The sequence below is a fragment of the Acomys minous genome (assembly GCF_964271855.1).
Source record: "Acomys minous genome assembly, chromosome: 11".
Taxonomy (NCBI): Eukaryota; Metazoa; Chordata; class Mammalia; order Rodentia; family Muridae; genus Acomys; species Acomys minous.
In genome coordinates, this window is record NC_140492.1 from 47,764,201 (window position 1) to 47,784,780 (window position 20,580).

At 41.0% G+C, this 20,580-nt stretch overlaps 1 protein-coding gene across 1 annotated transcript; it reads left to right on the forward strand.

The window, feature by feature from the left end:
• Positions 1–9,258: 9,258 nt before the first annotated feature.
• Positions 9,259–20,132, forward strand: GTPBP8 (GTP binding protein 8). Its single transcript, XM_084800393.1, has 6 exons — positions 9,259–9,943; positions 10,419–10,517; positions 12,069–12,199; positions 13,081–13,180; positions 15,417–15,535; positions 18,949–20,132. Exons 1-6 carry the CDS (start codon positions 9,566–9,568, stop codon positions 19,016–19,018), a joined length of 897 nt encoding a protein of 298 aa, XP_084656519.1. The 5' UTR covers positions 9,259–9,565; the 3' UTR covers positions 19,019–20,132.
• The last annotated feature ends 448 nt before the right edge of the window (positions 20,133–20,580 follow it).

Consider the following 20,580-nt stretch of genomic DNA (forward strand, 5'->3'; position numbering starts at 1 on the left):
TGAGAGTAAACAAAGTGATTGTAAGTGAGCTCCTGATTGTGATGTGACAACTTTGGTGAAAAATGAATACAGGATGAGACTGAACCATGGATGACTTATAAGCAAGCCTTGATTCTGCAAGTTAAGAGTGCCAGAGGCAATAGCAGCAGGACCTCAAGCAGCCGAGCCTCCTTCTTCAAGTGGAAGTCACTTTTTATTGTATATTGTTTTGGTTTTTTTTTTTTGAGAGTATAATATAATTACATCATTCTCACCTTCTTTTCTTCCCTTTAAGCCAGTGGTTCTCAACCTTCCTAATGCTGTGACCTTTTAATACAGTTCCTCATGTTGGGGTGACCCCCAGTCATACAATTATTTTGTTGTTACTTCACAACCGTAATTTCACTACTGTTACGAACTGTTATATAAATATCTGTGGGGTTTGATGGTCTTCAGTGACCGTTGTGAAAGGGTCATTCACCCCTCTCCAAAGGGGTCATGACCCCCAAGTTGAAAAGCACTGATCTAACCTCTCCCCACCTCCTCTCTCACCCAGATCCATCCCCTTTCTATCTCTCATTAGAAAACAAGCAACAAGCAGGTGGGGCTGGAGAGATGGCTCAGTGGTTAAGGCCACTGACTGCTCTTCCAGAGGACCTGGGTTCAAATCTCAACACCCACATAGCAGTTTGTAAGAGTCTGTAATTCTAAGATTTGACACTCTCACATAAGCATATATGCCAGGAGGGAAAAAAAAGCAATGTACATTTTAATAAAGATAAATACATTTTTTAAAAAGAAAGAAAACATGCAGGCTTCTAAGGGCTAATAATAAAATATAGTAAGGCAAAACAAAAACTGACATATTGGAATAAGACACAATAAGCAAACAGAGGGAAAAAATCCAAAGGAAAGGCACAAAAAACAGATCTAGAAAACAGAAGCCCATTCATAAAAACACTAAACTAAAAATCATAATAAATATATACACAAAGGACCTGTAGAACAAAAACATGGACATTTTTAATAAATTTAAATAATAAAAATAAATAATAAGTTAAAATTTTTTCAAAAGAAAGAAAAGGAAAACCTTGATGTGACAATTATGAATCAAAGAGCCTCCCACAATTTCCATTGGCCACCCACTGCTGAGCATGCACCCTACACTTAAGAGTAATTTGTTTTCCCAGTGTTTTCCCGTTGGAGAAAACTAAACCTTCATTTGCAAGAGTTCATCGATTGGAAACAGCTCTGGAGTAAGAATGAGAACGTGTGTCCATTTCTCTTTTCAGCCCCAGGGCCCTGGACAGCCTTGGGCATGCTGCCTCAGTCTCTTTGAATTCATATCTTGACAATGCTGATTTAGATTTGAAGAACCTTGTTTTCTTGGTGTCCTCCCTCATGTCCGGCTCTTACACTCTTCCCACCACCCCCTTGGCTGGGTTCCCTGAGCCCTGAGGGGGAGGGGTTTGATGGAGACTCCCATTTACAACAGAGTGTTCCAAGGTCTCTCCCTCTCTGCATATTGTCTGGCTGTGAGTCTCTGAATTTGTTCCCATCTGCTGCAGGAAGAAGCTTTCACATTCGCTGAGCAAGTACAGCCGAATATAGAGGAATCGGTTTAGTGCTACATTGGAGGGGTTGTTTTTCTTTCCTTTTTTGTTTTTTTTATAAAAGTAGTATTTGGTTTTACCCTAAGCCTTTGGGCTATCTACTCTCAGGGTCTTGGTCACTCAAGCAGTGTCAGATATAGGTCCCAGCTCACAGACTGGGCTTTAAGTCGAATCTGATATTGGTTGGCTCTCCCACAGTTTTGTGCCACCATGGCAGTAAAATATCTTGAGAGCGGGACAGATTATAGATTAAACAGTTTGTGGCTGGGCTGGTGCTTTTGGTAGGATGTGGAGTGCTTTGATGTAGTAGTGAAGGTTCTATGTAGGCACGAGCTCCGATCCTCCATGTTCAGTGAGTTGTGTAGGTGCTGCCTGCAGCAATGGGGCTTTGCCATCAGTTTGTGGAGAGCAACCTATAGGTGTGGCAACAGCTTGGTTTGTTTGGAGTTCCCGTGAGGCCCCTTCGAACAACAACTCAATTAAATGTAACCTAATCCCAGTGCTGAAACGTCACCTAATGACAAGAGTTGGGGCTGTCTCCCCTGTTGTTTGGTGATTTCATTTAGGTCGTGTGTGTGTGTGTGTGTGTGTGTGTGTGTGTGTGTGTGTGTGTGTGTATGGGATTAGCGTGGGGGGAGAGCCTCAAAGTCAATAGCATATAAGAGAAAGAGGTCATGTGGACAGAAAGGGGCAAAGTAAGAGGACAGTTGTAAAAAGCTGAACTTACTTTATAACCTCTCACTCCATGGCAACCAGCCTAGTACCGCAGCACCTAACTTAACCTCCGTGACCTGCTAGCTTTTTCCGAGTCAATCTAGTTACCTCGCACTAAAGCCCACCTCTTCACAGTGCCACCAGTTCTCAAGGGTGTCACACTCGGGGCCAACCATTCAGCCCGGGAATTTGGTGGAACAAGCCATGCACACATCACAGCAAAGGATATTAAATAAGCATATTTTAATAAAGTGTTTTATGATTGCTAGAATTTCAGGCAGGATTGGGAAAAGAGAGAAAAAGAATATTGTTACTGCAGAAAGAGAGACGCTTTCCAGAATGTGCCAATGGTCTTTGGCCTAATATTTGTCTTGGGTCCATTTGGAAGCAAGGAGTAACTAAGTCCTTGGCACAGGGACACCAGTATTAACAAGACGCAGATGCTGGAACTGGCAATGACAAAATGATATGCTGGAATACTTTCTAAGTTTGGGCTTTTTGTTTTATTTTATTTACTGTATTTAGCATTTGTCTTCTTGCAACCATTATTTCTCCTATTCAAATAAAAAGATATTATATAATTCAACTATGCTCTATATACTCTACTTTTTTATCTGTACTAAATGGAGCTTATTTAAACATAACTAATCCAAGTTGACATTTTAAAAAACCATTTCTAGAAGTCAAAGAGGTACATAATTTAAATTTTATTTTCTGCAAACGATGGCTGAGGGATCAAAATGCCTCGTGTTGTTAAAAGCTACTAAGTCTGTGGTGTGCTGCTAAAGCAACAACGGGCGATTAGGGGTTCACCGTGTCACTCCTGTATTTACACACTCGTGTGTATGTGCATGTGCACTATTCTTTTCATTCTCTTTCTCTTTACCAGGCCCAGGCTTTATACTCTTAAGACTCTAGTGAGACTGTACATGGAAGGCCACATATAACATGTCTAGGAATTTTGAAGTTATAAAACGAGATTAATAATTTGTTAAATACAGCACTCGGGAGGCAGAGGTAGGCGGATCGCTGTGAGTTCGAGGCCAGCCTGGTCTACAAAGTGAGTCCAGGACGGCCAAGGCTACACAGAGAGACCCTATCTCGAAAAAAAAATAATTTGTTAAATAAAATTTGTCTGGGAGATGCAAGATGTCTCAGAGGTTGGAGGTGCTTGCTGCTAACGCTTACACCCTAAGTTCCACCCTCCAGCCTGTCCCTGTTGTAGAAGGAGAGAAGTGACTCCTGAAAGTTGTCCCCAAACCTCCTCATGTGGGCCAAGGTACCTGCATGCATGTACATGCACACACCAAACACACACCATAAACAAATAACGTAATTCAAAATGTGTCCTACCCTCGTTCTCATGTATAACTTTCATTTTTTTGAAGCAGGTCTGTGGTAAGGCTAAATGTTAGAAAAAAATACCAAAGATGTGATGTTTGGATGCTGTCTTGCTGGCTCCTCTATGTTCAGAAGAGTCCTAAAGCACTTAAGCCATAGGCCTTCACACACAATTACGCTATAAAATCTGGGTTCTTTATACTTCAGTTATCTTGACTACTGGTTTTGCCTAAGCTTGTCTCTGTTATGCATGTGTTGGCTGATTTATGGGCTGGTTTGACGGGGCTAGGGGTACCCAGATGACAGGAAAAGTATTAGTTATGGGTGTGCATGTGAGAGTTGCTTCTGGAAGGCATTAGGAGGAAGGTTAGTAGACTGAACAAAGAAAACCATATCACCGTGGTTGGATATGCCATCCTAGTATCAGGAAACCCCCTCAGATTCCTACCGTAGGCACTATGTCTTTCTAGAGAGTAAGCGTTTCCTCCCTCCTTCCCTCCCTCCCATTAGTAACTGATGGTCCAGATCATGGAAGAGTGTAAGAAAGTTGAAGCAAATTCTCCACAACCTAGCAGCATCCAATTCCAGCTCAATACTTCAGCCTCATTTAGTTAGGCAAGGATCTTCTGCTGGACAGGCGCTCTAGTGTGGGATGGGGTGGGGTTGGGGGTAGGGTTGAGCTAGGGACAGAACCCAAGGCCTCTTAAGCTGTTAGGCAAGCACTCTGCCCCTGTACCGCTTCCTAGCCTGAGAGTGACTTTAATTAGAATTCCCTAGACATGCATAATTCTGGATTTTGCACACCTTATTAAAATGATAGGGCAAGTCTGTCCCATTTTTTCTGAAACATTTCCAGAGAAATTATTTGTATTTAAAACAAAACCTACAATATAAGCATATAATATGTAAATATTGTACACATGCGTTATATATAATATATATCTTGCAATAAATACAAATGAGAAGCTTTTTATTTGTCGATGTTTTTCTTTTAAATCTGTGCACAGAAAGGAGTGAAGCTAGTAGAGCACCAGCCAGAGTCTAGTGTACTGTCAGACTCACCCTGAACTGCTTCCAAGTGCGTGGCCAGCAAACACTTCCCTCATTTATGAGTGGCTTTCTGTACTTGCTCTGTTTGTACAAAGTTGCTTATAGCTGTATTAGGAAACTTTCTGTAGCCATGGAAAATACTAGAAATGGCCAACCTATACCAAGAAAGGTTGTGTTTTGACTCATAGTTTTGGGGCCTTCAGTTGGTCCTATTGTGTTTGATGAGACAGCATTATCTCTGGCAGGAGGGGTTGGTAGAGGGAAAACTGCTCACCTCATGGAAAACTAAAGAGAGGGGATGAAATTAGAGTGTCAACATTCCTTCTAAGAATATATGCCCGATGGTCTAGACCAGTGGTTCTCAATAGTCCTCATGCCGTGACCCTTTAATACAGTCCCTCATGCTGTGGTGACCCCCATCCACAAAATTGTTTTTGTTGCTACTTCATAACTGTAATTTTGCCTCTGTTACAAATTAAAATGTAAATCTCTATGTTTTTCCAGGGGTATTAGACTTTTGTGAGTGTTACTATTATATTGGAAAATTTGGAAGCTAGACTTGGAGATACCTGACAAAAAATTATCTGTGAACGGGCTTAAAACTGGAGCACGTGTGAGTGTGTCTGCCTGTGAGATGTTACTCTGTCTCTTCAGGGTGTCAGAGGACACCGTTCATGTAAGTAAAGCAATGAGATGCAGTTTAGAGACTGTCTTAATTATTGTTCTATTGCTGAGTTAAGACACCATAGCCAAAGCAACTTATAAAAGAATTTATTGGGGACTTACAGAATCAGAACTTGGAGTCTATAGCCATCACAGCAGAGAATATGGCAGTAGGCAGACAACATGGCACTGGAGTAATAGCTGAAGTTCACATCTTGAGCCCCACAAGCAGGAAGCAGAAACAACTACCTGGGAATAGCATGGGCTTTTGAAACCTTAAAGCTCAGCTCACCCCCACTGTCATACTTTGGCCAACAATGCCACACCTCCTAATCTCTCCCAGTTCTACTAAATATCTCAGGCGGTGGAGGCCTTTCTCATTCAAACCTCTACAGAGATCTACTACCAAATATTGCTCATCCTGCAAAATAATAATCTGCCTAATAAGTAATAAACATTAAAATGTTAATAAATTCATCACTTAGAACAGACAAGCTCATGCTTTTTTTCAAGCCCTACGGTATGAGTGCACGCGCGCGCGCGCGCGCGCACACACACACACACACACACACACACACACACACACACACACACACAAGATTTTTACTGATTAAAAAATAAAACCACAAACTATATGTAGCAAAGAGTTCCAAAATAGTAACATCAGTATGATTAGAATGAGACACACAATTAACAATGGGAAAATACTATTTAAAGCAACTTGTTTTTTATTGATTGAAAAAAAATCTTGATGGAAACACATTTTTATTTTTCTTTGAGAACCTAAATCATTCTAAGAACTCACCTCCTACCCACCTAGTATTTTATATTTAATCTCCAGATCTCTTTAGAGAAATTTGTCAGCTTGGCAGTACAACCTTGAAGGGAGCTCAAAAAGACTTTGCAGAAAGAAAAAAAAAAGACACAGCAACAACACAATTCTTTGAAGTTGTTCGAGACATTCCCTAAAGGAACAGTAATGATATATAAATGTAATTCAATGATTTGATAAACTACCCAAGCTGGTCTTGGGAAGTACATCAGTTATTTCTTCAGTATGGTAATATAGTGACTCTCACAGGTAAGAACCTGTCCCCTAAAGAATAAGTTAGGGAGAAAAGCCATGCCTCATGCTGTATGTCTAGGAGTCACAAGCCTGTGTCAATGTGCTGAGTTATAGCTTATATAATTGTTTAAAGGGAGAGTTGCACAGAGAAGTTAAAATATAATTTAAATTTTTTAAAAATATAATTTAAAGTTGCCCTGGGTTAAGAATACTTGCTACTAGTCCAAAGGGCCTGGATTTGGCTCCCAGTCCCCATGTTGAGACCTTCACAACTTCCTGTAACTCCTCCAGAGGACAGAACACTCTCTTCTGGCCTCTGCTCACACACACACACACACACACACACACACACACACAAATACCCAAATAAAAATAAATATTTTTAAAATAAAATTTAAGCTTAAATCATTTATCCCAAGAGTTGTTATTACAACTCAGGCAATTTACATGTGGATGTTTCTTCGTGTCACTCTCCTACTATTTTCCTTTCCTGCACAGTGCAAGTCATCTCAACTTTAATATGAGAGGGCCTTTCCCATAATTGATTCCTGGTGCTCAGATCAACTCCTTTTCTGGAAAACATTCACTAATGTTTTTGTGACTGGGTGTATATATTCCAGGCTGGCCTCAAATTTGGTACGTAGCTGAAAATGGCCTTTAACTTCTGGTCTTCCTCCTTCTGCCTCTCAAAGGCTACCATTACAGACACTAGCACCATGCATGGTATTTTTCTTAAATTCACTTTGCATCCTAGTTGTAGCCCCATCCCCCCATCCCCCCTCATCTCCCAGTCCTACTCTCCCACATTCCCTTCCCCCATTCCTCAGGAAAGAGGAGCTCTCCTTCCCATCCACTCCAGGTCACCAAGTCATATCAGGATTGAACGTGTCCTCTTCCCCTGTGGCCTGGCAAGGCAGTCCCACCAAGAGGAAGTAATTGAAAAGTTGGCAACACAGTCCATGTCAGAGACAACACCTGCTCCCCTTACTAGAAGACCCACATGAAGCCTGAGCTGCCCATCAGCTACATCTTTGCAGGGGGTCTAGGTCCAATCCATGCAAGGTCCTTGGTTGATGTTTCAGTCTCAGCAGGCCCCTCTGTTCCCTGGTTAGTTGGCTCTTTTGGTCTTCTTGTGAAGCTCCTATCATCTCCAGGTCTTCTTCTTCTTCTTCTTCTTCTTCTTCTTCTTCTTCTTCTTCTTCTTCTTCTTCTTCTTCTTCTTCTTCTTCTTTTCCCCCCACTTTTCCACAAGCCTCCCTATGCATCGCCCAATGTTTGGCTATGAGTCTCAACATCTGTTTCGAGGCACTGCTGAGTAGAGCCTCTCTGCTTCACTCCTGTCTGCAAGCACAGCAGAGTATCATTAATAGTGTGGGGTTGCCTCTATTTCATGGGGTGGGTCTTGAATTGGGTCAGGCATTGGTTGGACATTCCTTCAATCTCTGCTCTGTCTGCTCTTTCTTTATCTTTACACATCTTGCAAGCATGCTGAATTTTGAGTCCAAGTTTTTGTGGATGGGTTGGTGTCCCCTCCATCTACTAGGAGACTTGTCTAGTCAGAGGGTATCCTTTCAGTCTCTATGACCCCCTGCTACTAGGAGTCTCCCTGCATGGTATCTTAACAAGTCAATTGGAGGCATTGTTAAGAAGGGAAGAATGAAGGTAAGAAAGAATCCTTTGTAAAACAAACGTTGAGTACGAATATGTTACCTCTCCCTACATCCAAAGGCAAATATTCCCAGTGTCTCTACTGTCATTTCTATCCAGGCATTCAGAGTGTGGCATGTCTAAACTAGGATATGCATTGATCTGTGTGAGTTATGTACTTGCTAACTCTCTGACAACCATGATCCTGTCTACTGGTCTAAGCCTTCTTCTTCTTGGATTAGATGGAATCCCTAAACTTTATACCTACTGGATTTAAATAGCTCAGAAGCATTCGGAACTGAACAGTCTTTCATTTCAGAGACAGACAATAATGGAAAAAACAACTGAGATTATCTGTACAAATGGCAAAAAAAAAAAAAAAAAATCTCTTCACTGATCTACCAACCTTCTTCCTGTCCTTAACAGCTAAATCTGGCGGAGTATAGCTACAGCATTGTAGTCACATGAATTTTAGTGAAAAATCTTAGCTCTAGATCTGGGTGTGGTGGTACATCACTCAGAACGTTAAGACAGAATAATCATGAATTTGAGGCCGGTCTGATCTATGTAACAGACTCTGTCTCAAAAGCAAATCAAAACAAAGACTCTATGGACTATGTGTAAAGTCTGTAATACCTTTCTACATCATATTAACAGATTTTAAAGTGCTAAATCTGTGGTGAACTACCTCTTCGGTTCTCAAAATCAAAGCCACTTTTTCTGAAGGGTGACCACAAACACTCCTATGTAGTAAAGAAACATTTGGAAGAAAGCATTCCAGGCAGGCATATGCATTTGTGGGAAACATAGCATATGTTGACTCTAAATCATCTCTCTGAAGTTTTGTGTGCCTGGTATATACAGATGCTTGCTGGGTGGTGGTGGTGCACGCCTTTAATGCCAGCACTTGGGAGGCAGAGGCAGGAGGATCTCTAGGAGTTCAAGTCCAGCCTGGTCTACAAAGTGAGTCCAGGACAGCCAGAGCTGTTGCACAGAGAAACCCTGCCTCAAAACAAACAAACAAACAAAAAAATTAATTAATTTTTAAAAACCTCGCTTTCTCTGAAAATGAGTTGCTATTACAACCACATTTCTCACCAGCTCATTTAATTTTGCAAACGTGTTTTTCTCAGTGATGTGAATTTATGATAAATGTCAATCGTCAGTAAGACGACCGGAAACAAGACAAAACTGGCTTGAAATCCACTGGAGCTTCTCATTATGGCTCCTTCCCTTGAGATCAAAGACCACAGGATGAGGTAGTTCTTTCGTCTCTGGAAACCGCTGAAGACTTTCCCACAAAACATAGCAATAGATGCACAGCTGGTAAGGCCAACGTGTTAAAGAAAGACAGCGGGCTTTCCACCTCTGGTCTCTGACATCCTCCCTGACTTCGGCTGTGAAAAGCTCAAGCGGGCAAAAGGCCCTATAAAACTACAATTCCCAGCAGGCGCCGCGGCAGTGAGAGTCACGCTTGCGTTGTCCAGACCCAATGAATAAAATCCAATCCCGAGGATTCTGGGAGAGAAAAATGGCGGCTGCTAGCGTTTGCCGTAGAATAGGAAGGTTCTTGGAGATGGCGCCAGCGTTGGGACGTTGGCCACGGGTTTACAGCACGTCCCCTGCCTTCGCTGAAGTGCTAAGGCTGCCACAGAAACAACTAACGAAAGTAGTGTACCCGCTGCGGGAACTAGAGCGGCACCTCGTCGCGGACACTAGGCCAGGCCTTATCGAACAGAGCCTCTTCGACCCGAGCCTGGAGGACATCGCCAGGGCAGAGAGCATCTTCGCTGTCACGGCCCGGAACCGCATCGAGTACCTCAGCTCCGCGGTCCGCCTCGACCACGCCCCGAGCCTGCAGCAGCCGGAGGTGAGCCGCCTCTGTCTACTGTGGACGCAAGAGCTTGAGTTCGCCAGCGCTCGTTTCTTGTCACCCAGCGAAGAGGGCTGTTGACAACAAAACCCTCGGGGTGGACGCACCGCTTGTGGGCGGTGCCCACGGAGTACCCCAGTGAGCCGCAGTGTGGATGCTGAGAACCGAACCCCGGTCCTCTGGGAATGCCAACGGAGCTTTTAGAAAGTTTATGTGTGTCTTTTCCTGCACGTATGCACCACATGCTTGCCTGATGCCTTCTGAGGCCGCCAGAGGGCATCAGATCCCCCTGGAGCTGGAGTTTCAGGCAGCTGTGGGCAGCCATGTGGTGGTCTGGGACTTGAACTAAGAGTCCTTTGGCAGCAAATGCGCTTAACCACCGAGCCGCCTCTCCAACCCCGAAATACAACATTTAATTAATAAACCACTATTTAGTTCTCTAAGTATTCTGTTCTTTTTTCCTTATACTTAGGTGTGTTTCATAGGCCGAAGCAATGTTGGAAAATCCTCCCTGATAAAGGCCTTGTTTTCCCTGGCCCCTGACGTAGAAGTCAGGGTCTCCAAAAAACCGGTATGTTGGGTAATTCTCTTGAATTTACTAAACTGAGGCCTAAGTGTTGGAAGGTGCAAGAGATAATTGCTGAGTTCTTAGACGAGAGATTTCATTGAAACACATAGTAAGGTAAGGCGTCAGTGCCTGTGTATTTCCTGAATAAAAGGAATTATAGCTGAATTCATTTTAGTGGTCTTGCCAATATTTTGAGGAAAGCATCCTTTGCCAAGATCTTCCCTAGGTTGCCAAATTAAGTATTTTATTGCCGTTTTCTGTTTCCTTCTATAATACTGAGTATCTAGTCCTACATTTGGTCATGCCGCGGGTGGGGGGGGGGGCTGGCCTTAAGTTGTGTTGACTTTTATTCTAGTCTTTTCTACCTTCTCTACTCGTGCACACTCAGATACGTTCTTGCATGTATACCAGACATGTGTATTCTTTCACCAGGGCCACTCTCTGTTTCCTTTACAGATAACTCTGCTCTGCTGGTGTTCTGTTAATTTTCTACTTCCTTTTCAACGATGCAGACCCAACTGATACCTAAAATAACCTTTTCTCAAGACCCACTCCTAGCTCCCCTTACCTTAATGTCTGTCTGACAGAACACTTCCAGCAGCTCACCGTAATGCTCACTGTCCCCACCCCTTGTGTTAAGTTCAAGCCCTGTCATGAGACCACTAGCTCTTTGCTCCCCACGCTGTGTAGCAGGCTCTCTGGCTTCATGGCCAACGACTGCATTCCTCCCCACTTTCTCTTCACTGCCCTTCTTCCTCACCGCATGAGCCGGCTGAACAATGACTTCTAGCTAGGGTGAATTCGTTCTTATACGTGAGGGCAATATATTAGGGTTATTTTCATTCTCAAATATACAGTTCTGACACATGTTCTAACAGATGGACAAATAAGCTAACCAAGAACTTAATCATTTATAAAAAGTCCTCCTTTGATAGCATCTTAAATCAAACTATTGACTTTGGCTTTCCTTTTCTGATTCCTAAGTGTTTCTTGAACACAAAAGCACAAGTAGCCATATTTTGCATCATTTCACTGTTACTTTATAATTGTGTTATTGTACATTCTTTGAAAAATTACCCACACGCAAAACGCCTTAGTTTATGGAAACACTAGTCTGCTGATAAGAATCAGACTTTGGCTCTGGGTGTTACAAGACTCTGTGATAAGATAAAAATTTGATCAGCACTGTAATTCATCCCTCTTATATACTGTTCATCAGAGAATTGGCTAATGGCAAACATGCAGCCTAAATTCGGGTGATTTTCACAGACAACATAATAAGGAGGATCCTAAAATAAAAATTTTGTCAATTTCTAATATGAAATGTAAAGTTTTTAAGCTAACCGTACTTTACATAAAAAAACAAATTAAAAAGATTTAATTATGATTTAATTATGGCCACTTCTCTCTACCTTTTTTTCCCCTTCTATTCATAGTAGCTCAGAATATATACTTCAACTTTTAGTAAATATTTGTTGATTGAATAGGAAACATTTCTGGTCATGAAATAAATGACATGTTTTAAGCCATTTTTTTTTTCATTCACTTTATCAGGGACACACAAAGAAAATGAATTTTTTCAAAGTTGGAAAAAATTTTACATTGGTGGACATGCCAGGGTATGGCTATAGAGCACCCGAAGATTTTGTTGACATGGTAGAGGCCTATCTAAAAGAACGAAAGAAGTAAGGACATTTTTTTTTCTTACAGTAGTTATACATTTAACCCCAAAGTTCTTTTTTAAATAAAAAAAAAAAAAACTACACATGACAAGATATTTCAGATTTATCAAATGACTTACTATGCCCCACCTGTTTAGCCTCTTCCTAGCTCAGGGAAATCTTGACTTCATTTATTTTATCAAGGTGAAACTATAGTTTTTTTCTTTTCTTTTCTTTTCTTTTTTTTTAAACCAAGCTCTTAGCTGGCTAATTTTGAAAATGAAAATTATTAGGTAATTGATTTAAATAAAATTCAGTAAACTCTGTCTACTCAGTCATCACAGACTCTGAAAATGTTCTTTATTCTTTGATCTCCATAAGTAATCAAGCAATAATATGTTTCAAGAATCGCACAATCTAGAGGAAAATGATGTTAGGCTTCTGAAATAATGTATTCATAAAAGAAGGCAAAGGGATGTAGCTCAGTAATAGAGTATTTGCTTAGCTTGCTAAAGGGCTCTGGATTTGATCTTGCCATCACAAATTTTAAATATATATATGTATGTGTGTGTATTATATATGTATATATATATGGTTTCTTATATCTTTACCTATAAATGATACAAAATTAAACTAATAATAAAAATTATAATTACTTGATTTTTGTCTCCTTTTTTCCATTAGACCTTAAGGTCTTACAGGAGGGTCTTGCTCATCTTTATGGCAAGCCTTGGTCAGTTTAATATGTTCTTATTGAAATAAATTGGAATTGGCAAATTTAGTTATTGGAAGCGCACTAAACTTCATTGAGTCCTATTGGGCTGCAGGATGAAGCCCCTCAGATGAGAGAGACAGATGAATGAGTAGATCTTATATTGCCATTAACTTTCTTTCTATTTTTACAGTTTGAAAAGAACATTTTTATTAGTGGATAGTGTTGTTGGAATTACGAAGTTCGACAATATTGCTATAGAAATGTGTGAAGAATTTGCCTTGCCTTATGTGGTAAGTGTTTCCTTACACTCATGGCGGCAGTTAGAAATCAGTTTGGGGTGCACATGAATATGCAGATATACTTGTTAGTAATGAGCAGGTGTTTCCTCAGAAGATAGAGTCACTGGGGAGATGGGTCCATGGGTAACAATGCTTGCTACAAAAGCCTGGGGACCTAACTTCTAGTCCTCAGCACCCACATAAAAAGCTGTGTGGCCACTGCGTGCTCACAGCCCCAGTGCTATAGAGGTGGACACCAGAGGACCAGATGGTTTGCTGGCTACCAACCCAGCTCCAGGTTCAGTGAGAGGCCCTGGCCCAAAGGAAGAAGGCAAGAGTGGCAGAAAAGACACATGTCCTCCTCTGGCCTCCACAGGAGACACAAGTGCACATGCACATGCACGTGCACACATTTATACACACAACACAAGTATTCATCACATATGCACACACACACACAAATGGAAGAAAGTGCTTTTAAGTTCTGTGACACTTTCGTATTTTTTTTCCTTCTTTCAGTTTTAAGCTTAAATGTATGGAGTATGTGCATATGTACGTGTCTGTGTGTGTGTGTGTGTGTGTGTGTGTATGCAAGCATGTGCATGCCACATGTATGGGGATACTTATGAAGGCCAGAAGACGGCAGCAGATTTCACTGAAGCTGGGGTTGCAGGCGGCTGTGAGACACAACGGGCAGAGCAGCATGTGCTCTTAGCGTGCTGCAGCCGTCCCTCCAGCCAGGCTTTTAAGTGGACAGTCAGTGTTTTGAGCTGTTCGTTCAGTGTTCTTAAATGCTCTTACTTCCATGGTGTTTCTATAGCAGTACAAACATTTGTCCAAAGCATATTGCTAGTTCTTGAACAGCCACTTGTGGCATCGCACTTACAAAGATGTTTTTGCAAACCAAAAATCTCCTAAGAACATAACATTCCAGTACAGCACACACAAGTAGAATTTTTATTCTTTAAAAAAAAAAAAAACAAACAAACAAACTTCTCTGGGCTGAGAGATGGCTCAGCAGTGAGGAGCACTGGCTGTTGTTCCAGGGGACCTGGGTTTGATTCCCAGCACCCACATAGCAGCTCACAACTGTCTGTGACTCCAGTTCAGGCGTCTCAACATCCTCACACAGACATCATGCAGGCAGAACACCAACACACATGAAATAAAAATAAATTGAAAATTATTTTAAAGTTTTATTTTAGGAGACTTTAAGAAAAGTGAGGAACTCAGTTATTATAGTTTACTTTTCAGAAAATGTCAGAAACTACTAAACTGAAGCAGTGAAGTTCCAATGTGAACATCAGCCACTTTTGTTGATTTATTGCAGTTAGGAAATTTTTTGGATTTATAGAAGTCCTATGAAGTATTAGGGACACTGTTACAATCCATCAAGGGATTGATATAAAAATGAATATTATCCAACTGGCTATGAAGTAATAGCATTCCTGATTTAGTACCATAGGTACCACTTTGTGAAATCATGTATTTTCTTCAGTAACCAAATATATAGGAAGGGGGGGAACAGCAATTAAAAAGATGACTTTAAAGATTAGCCTAGTGGAGTTATAGTTCAATGATATAACACTAACACTCTCCAGTGTGTGTGTGTGTGTGTGTGTGTGTGTGTGTGTACACGAACATACACGTGTATTTGATATTCCCTGGGGAAACCTGATAGATTGAAATTTCAGTTTTTCCTGGATTTGTAATTACCCATGCTTTGACCTCCACTACTTTGTGGTTGGATAGGTGACATTCTAGATTTAGCAAGATTACAACTATAGTAGATGTATCCATTAGATAGCCCAATTTCAAATTTTTCCTTTAGAGTATTACATGTAAAATTGAACTTTTTGGTTCCAAAATTTTTACATATTGGCATCTTTATAACCAAGTTATATTCATTTAAATATCGTAGACTATAAAATACATGAAATAGCTGGTGTCAATTATAAAAGAGACTCAGTAGTTCCTGATGATCTTTAGATAAAGTCCAAGTCATGTATGTGTATAGTAAAAGCATTGTCAAGTAGCGGACACACAGTGTACATTTCATATGTGGCGTCTGTTAGCGCATTTTATCATCAGAGCAGATCACTTATGGCTTTTTATTTTATAGGTGAGAAAGTAGATAGAGATTAAGAAATTTACATGAACCAACTCAACGTAACTAAATGAAAGGTTGTGGTTAAAATGTATAAAATTGTATTGTTTTATTTCTAATACTTAAATTATTTTTCTATAGATGGTATTAACAAAAACTGACAAATCTTCCAAGGGATATCTTTTAAAACAAGTGCTTCAGATCCAGAAGTTTGTTAACACACAAACACAAGGCTGTTTCCCTCAGTTGTTTCCTGTAAGGTAAGAGTTAGATTACTCTAATAACATTGCTGCACACGAAAAGCCTCTACTATGAAATGAGTGTTCCTTGGAAAACTGATAGCTGTGGGTTCTCACTACAGTCTGCTGTACTCTATAATATTCTCTTGCCCTGCTGCCTCTTCCTTATAGGTACTTCAGGAATGAAAACTACTTCTTTTCTTCCAAGTCAGGGTTTCTCTGTGTAGCCTTAGCTACCTTGGACTTGCTTTGTAGACCAGGCTGGCCTCGAACTCAAAGAGATCCGCCTGCCTCTGCCTCCTGAGTGCCAGGATTAAAGGTGTGTGGCCTCATGCCTGGCAGAAACTTTACTTTTCCAACCAGCTTTTACTTTTATTTATCTGTTATTGTGTCTGCGGGCACACGCATGTGTGTCTGTGGAGGTCAGAGGGCACTTTTTGGAGTCAGTTCTTAACTGCCATCCATCTCACCAGCCCATCTCCTTAATTTCACAGAAAACTTCTTATGTTTATGGTTTAAAAACTCATTCAGACCATAACAGAGCAATGTTGTTACTAAATTATCAGTAGGGCCTAATGTTTATTATCAGACCTATACATATTATTTTGACAGTGTTTTCTAACCCACTAGCAGTCAATCAAGACACAAACACTACATTTTACAATAGCCTTAGTTAACCTGGAGCAGGACAGATATCAATCCTGTAAACTACTCTCCATCATGGGGCCGGTATCCCATACCTGCCCCAATCCCAAGCCATCTGCTTCTATTATCTATCAAGCTACCTTCCATCCATGATCCCAAATACTTGCTAATTATCATCATCTGGGCCAAGTCTCAGTCCACGCCGACCATGTCCTTCTCTTCCATCTAACCCATGATGGCACAACCTCCTCTGTCTCCCCAAGCCCGGGAACCTTAGCCACACCTATCCCCTTTTGCCCTGCCCAGGTGATGGCCTTTTATTGGTGAAATTTACAGGAAAAATTTTCCTCCAAAACTATGTAGAGCTGAGTTCAAGACCAGCCTGGACTACATAATAGGACCCTCTCCCTGAGGGGGGGGGGATGTATTAAAATTTTAATATAAGGCCTATATTTGAATTAAACTGGACAGACAAGTATTTTCTGAGATGGTAAATTTGGGGACACTGTTGTAGTTTCATGAAAAACTTGGGTCTTTTGTTGTGCATCTTGGGTACTGCTGAGGCAGATGGAACATCAATCCTGGTTGGCTTCCTAGCTCTGACTTGTTTGTGGAAGGCACTGTGGTAATTTGTGAGAAAATCAGAAACCAAGTTAACAGTTTATTGTAGGTGAAACTGACCCCTCAGCAGCCAGCAGCTGTTCTAGTCTTCAGTCTAGACCAGCTGGATGAGGTAAGACTGTGCCTTCAGGAGCCCCTCCTTCTAACTACACAGTGCTCTTCTCACCTACTCAGGTTGTCCTGTTCCTTTGCCTCTGTCCTGCAAGTGCAGTGGGAATCCAGAGGTGGAAGTAACTGTAACGTCCTAAGCCTCAGCAGTGTCATATGGAACAGCCATTGATTTTTAGTTTAGTGTGAAATAAAATAGGATTAAAAACCACACAAAGTTACCAGGCGTGGTGGCACACGCCTTTAATCCCAGCACTCAGGGAGGCAGAGGCAGGCAGATCAATGTGAGTTTGAGGTCAGCCTGGTCTACAAAGCAAGTCCAAGGCAACCAGGGCTACACAGAAAAACCCTGTCTCAAAAAACAAAAACAGGAAGAAGAAAAAAGTGCACAAAGTTAAATTAGCAAATCATGGTCAATGGACACTTATGTTGAAAAAAAGGTAAACTCTAGTTCTAGGGAAAGTTAACAATTTTGGGAGCTACAACAGTGAACACAGTGGAATTATGGAGTTCAACTAAAAAAATTGGTCCCACAGTGCTGTATACATAAACTCTATGCCAAAGACCAGTCCTGTCAGATTGTTGCTTGACATTAAGAACTAGAGGAGTGTGAAAACAGGTAATGGGGGAGGGGACGCTCACACACAAAGCAGGAGTCACTGACCTTCACAGTAAGCATGCCTGTTTCTCTAGCCCGTGACAGGTGAGAGCTGGAGCTACAGAGAGGCATCGCTCAAGTGGAAAGTGCGTGGGTCTCAGAATCAGACAGCCGAGGTTTTCTATAACATCTGTAGGTTTCTGTTAAAGAGGCTACAGGTTTTAAAGCAACTTGTTTCATTTTCTGAGTATATTTTCTCACTGATAAACATCACTAGAAGGATCATGTATTGTGATTGATATATATTTTAAATACATAATTTATTTTTTTGCCAGTCATAAGTGGCAGGTTTAGGCTTAAGATCCACATGCCTGGTGTTTTTTAAGGGCTTGCTTTTTAGATGGGACCCCAGAATTACCGTTGCCATACATATTTTTACACGTGATCAAGGTCCTGCAGGTCACCCAACGCTCAAGATCTATGAATTAAGACATGGAAGTCTACTGTCCTGAAAGAATTTTAACATTCACTTTAACATACCAATCTTTTATAAGAATATGCTCATAGAGACATTTAGTCTGGAAAAGTTTGACTTTGAACCTATAGATAAAAACTAAGTGATAATTTTCATGCATGAACTCTTGCCCAATATGATAGAAAAGTATAAATGTGAAGTCCCATACAGGTTAATATTATGATGGTATATTTTATAAATGATTTATAAGTGACATATGGGACAGTATGTAAGTAGGCACAGTAGTTGCCTAAATCTTTTGTGTAGTAAATTTGCAAGTGGATAGGAATTGACTCTGGGGACAGAGCTGTAAGTTAATGAGGACACTGCACATGAGTAGCTCTCATGCAAACTGGCAGCTCTCCTTTAAGTTGTATCTGCTTAGTTAAGTTGTAAAAGAAAAAAACTTGTAAAGAAGGCTACTTTCAGCAGGGCAGTTTGGGCCAGAAAATTTTAAATGCTGGTGCTCACTGACAGAACTGGCAGCGTGGCACAGAAGCCTTCACCTTAATAAACCAGAGTGTGCTCATGCTGAGAGACATCAGTGCTCTACTCCTGTATGGAGAGATACAAAACACAGAAGCCACAGTACGTGACAATTTTTTTAACCTCAAAGTATTTCAAAGTGGTTGAAGCTGTATCACAGAAAGACCAAACTAGTTATATTGAGACCTACTCTGGAGAACAAAGTGAAATGGAAGATGTAGTAAAACATTTAGAATCCTGAAAGAAATGGATCAGATGTTGTAGATCACTCGATTTTAGAATACTGCATGAAGCTGACAAAAGAGAAGACAGCACAGATTAAAGGCATTGCCCTGTTACATGATATCCTAAGAGTCTGTAAAAAATAAAACAGAAAAGCAAAACCCTCTGTGTTACATGACCTGAGATCTGTTACAGCCTCTGAGGTAAGGAAGAAACTCAAGTTTTCTTTTCTGTTCACAGTGCAATGACTTATTCTGGAGTCCATCTGTTGAAGTGCTTTATAGCAGACATAACAGGAAGTCTTAAGTAAGTGCAGACGCAACTTCAAGGTTCTTCACATCAGCTGGAGTTAAACACCCACAAGAATTCCAATATTGTTTTAAATATTGGGCATTTCAACTTGAATGAACTTCAGCTTTAAAATCTGCATTATCCTGAAGCAAGAGTGAATTTGTTGGGAGTGAGCCTTACAAATAATTACATCTTATGTTCATTAGGACAGATGTTAACTGGCTTTTCTAACAAACTGACAAGTCCAAAAGCACATGGAAATCTATGAAGTGAGACCCTGTTACTACTATATAGAGGTTTGATACATTGGGTTTTCCTCTTATAGAGCCACTGCCCTTTGCCTCAACATAGGAGTGATAATCAGAATCCACGATTCAGCTTCCACTTGTAGTGTCTCTTATCACATGGTCCTTGGGAAAGTCACTTGATGTTTCCTCACCTCCATGCTGAGCTATGAAGGCTAACAAGTTATATAGTTGACAGCTGCATGTTTACAAACCCAAATCAACCACACAATACAGCAAAACTCACGGACTTTTATCACAGAAGACTTCTCACCTTGAAAGAAGTAGCAAAAATAAACAGGAACTAGGTTTAGTTTAAAAAATGAATTCACAAGCCAGTGCGATGGTATAGAATCACTGTACTAGAGATTCGGACAGGAAGACTGGCTTTGACCTGCAGCTCACTGGAGCAAACTTTATAAAGACATCACCTCTTAGTATCTTAGCATTTCAAGGTGAGACTGCTGGGAGAGGTTATAGCTGTGGTAAGGCTACACAACTTTATGGCTTTTAAGTCTTAAAAAATTTTTTCACAAAGCAAAACAAATTCAGAAGAATTACATTTGAAGGCATCCTTCTGCCAAAAGCAAGTCTGTCAGAGCTTCCCATGGCAGTATACTTGTGATGTGATCAAGAAATATTGTGGTGAAGGTGCTGCAGGACATTTGACCCCATTGTGACCCCTGAGATTGTGAACTGTAAAAGCCTGTCTTTCGTTTGGCATGATTGAGCCGTAGCACACAACTTTAATCCAAGAATTTTCTGTTTAATGTAAACAGGTGAGTAAGGTGTGGTTCAGCCAGCCCTAGCAACACACCTTTAATCCCAGAGCTTCCTGTACACAGGATTTAATAAAATTAACCCTAGGTCAAGAGGCAGAGCAAGAAACCAGCTGACAGGGGATAGAGAGTAGGAGGGACTTTGAGTTGAGTGGTATCTAAGACAGCATAGAGGAGTTCTTAGGCTCATTAGCTTTTAGCTCAAGGGCTCTTCAGTTCTTCAGTTCCTTGGCCTTTGGCTTTTTGAGCTTTGGGCTAGCAAGCCTTTGGCCTTGGGTTTTTTGGCCTTTTCTTCCCAGGCTATCAGCTGAGCTAGTGAGTCTTTTGCATAAGGACATGAACTGAGTATGAAGGTCACCTGGGTGCTTTCTCTGCCTCTCTGAGCTAGCAGGTTTTCACCCCAGAATCTGGCCCCTGAGTCTTTACTGGTTAAAAAAAGAACATTTTGTATTTTCATTTAGAACATGTGGAAAGTTTGCCAGCCACCACAGACACTGGGGCTTGGCCCTGAGGGACTT

Excerpts from the sequence above, each read along its gene's own strand:
- GTPBP8 (XM_084800393.1), top strand. The coding sequence starts at position 9,566 with ATGAATAAAATCCAATCCCGAGGATTCTGGGAGAGAAAAATGGCGGCT. Across the intron at positions 12,200-13,080 it reads TATCTAAAAGAACGAAAGAA|TTTGAAAAGAACATTTTTAT; the intron begins GTAAGGACATTT and ends CTATTTTTACAG. Across the intron at positions 15,536-18,948 it reads CCTCAGTTGTTTCCTGTAAG|TGCAATGACTTATTCTGGAG; the intron begins GTAAGAGTTAGA and ends TTCTGTTCACAG.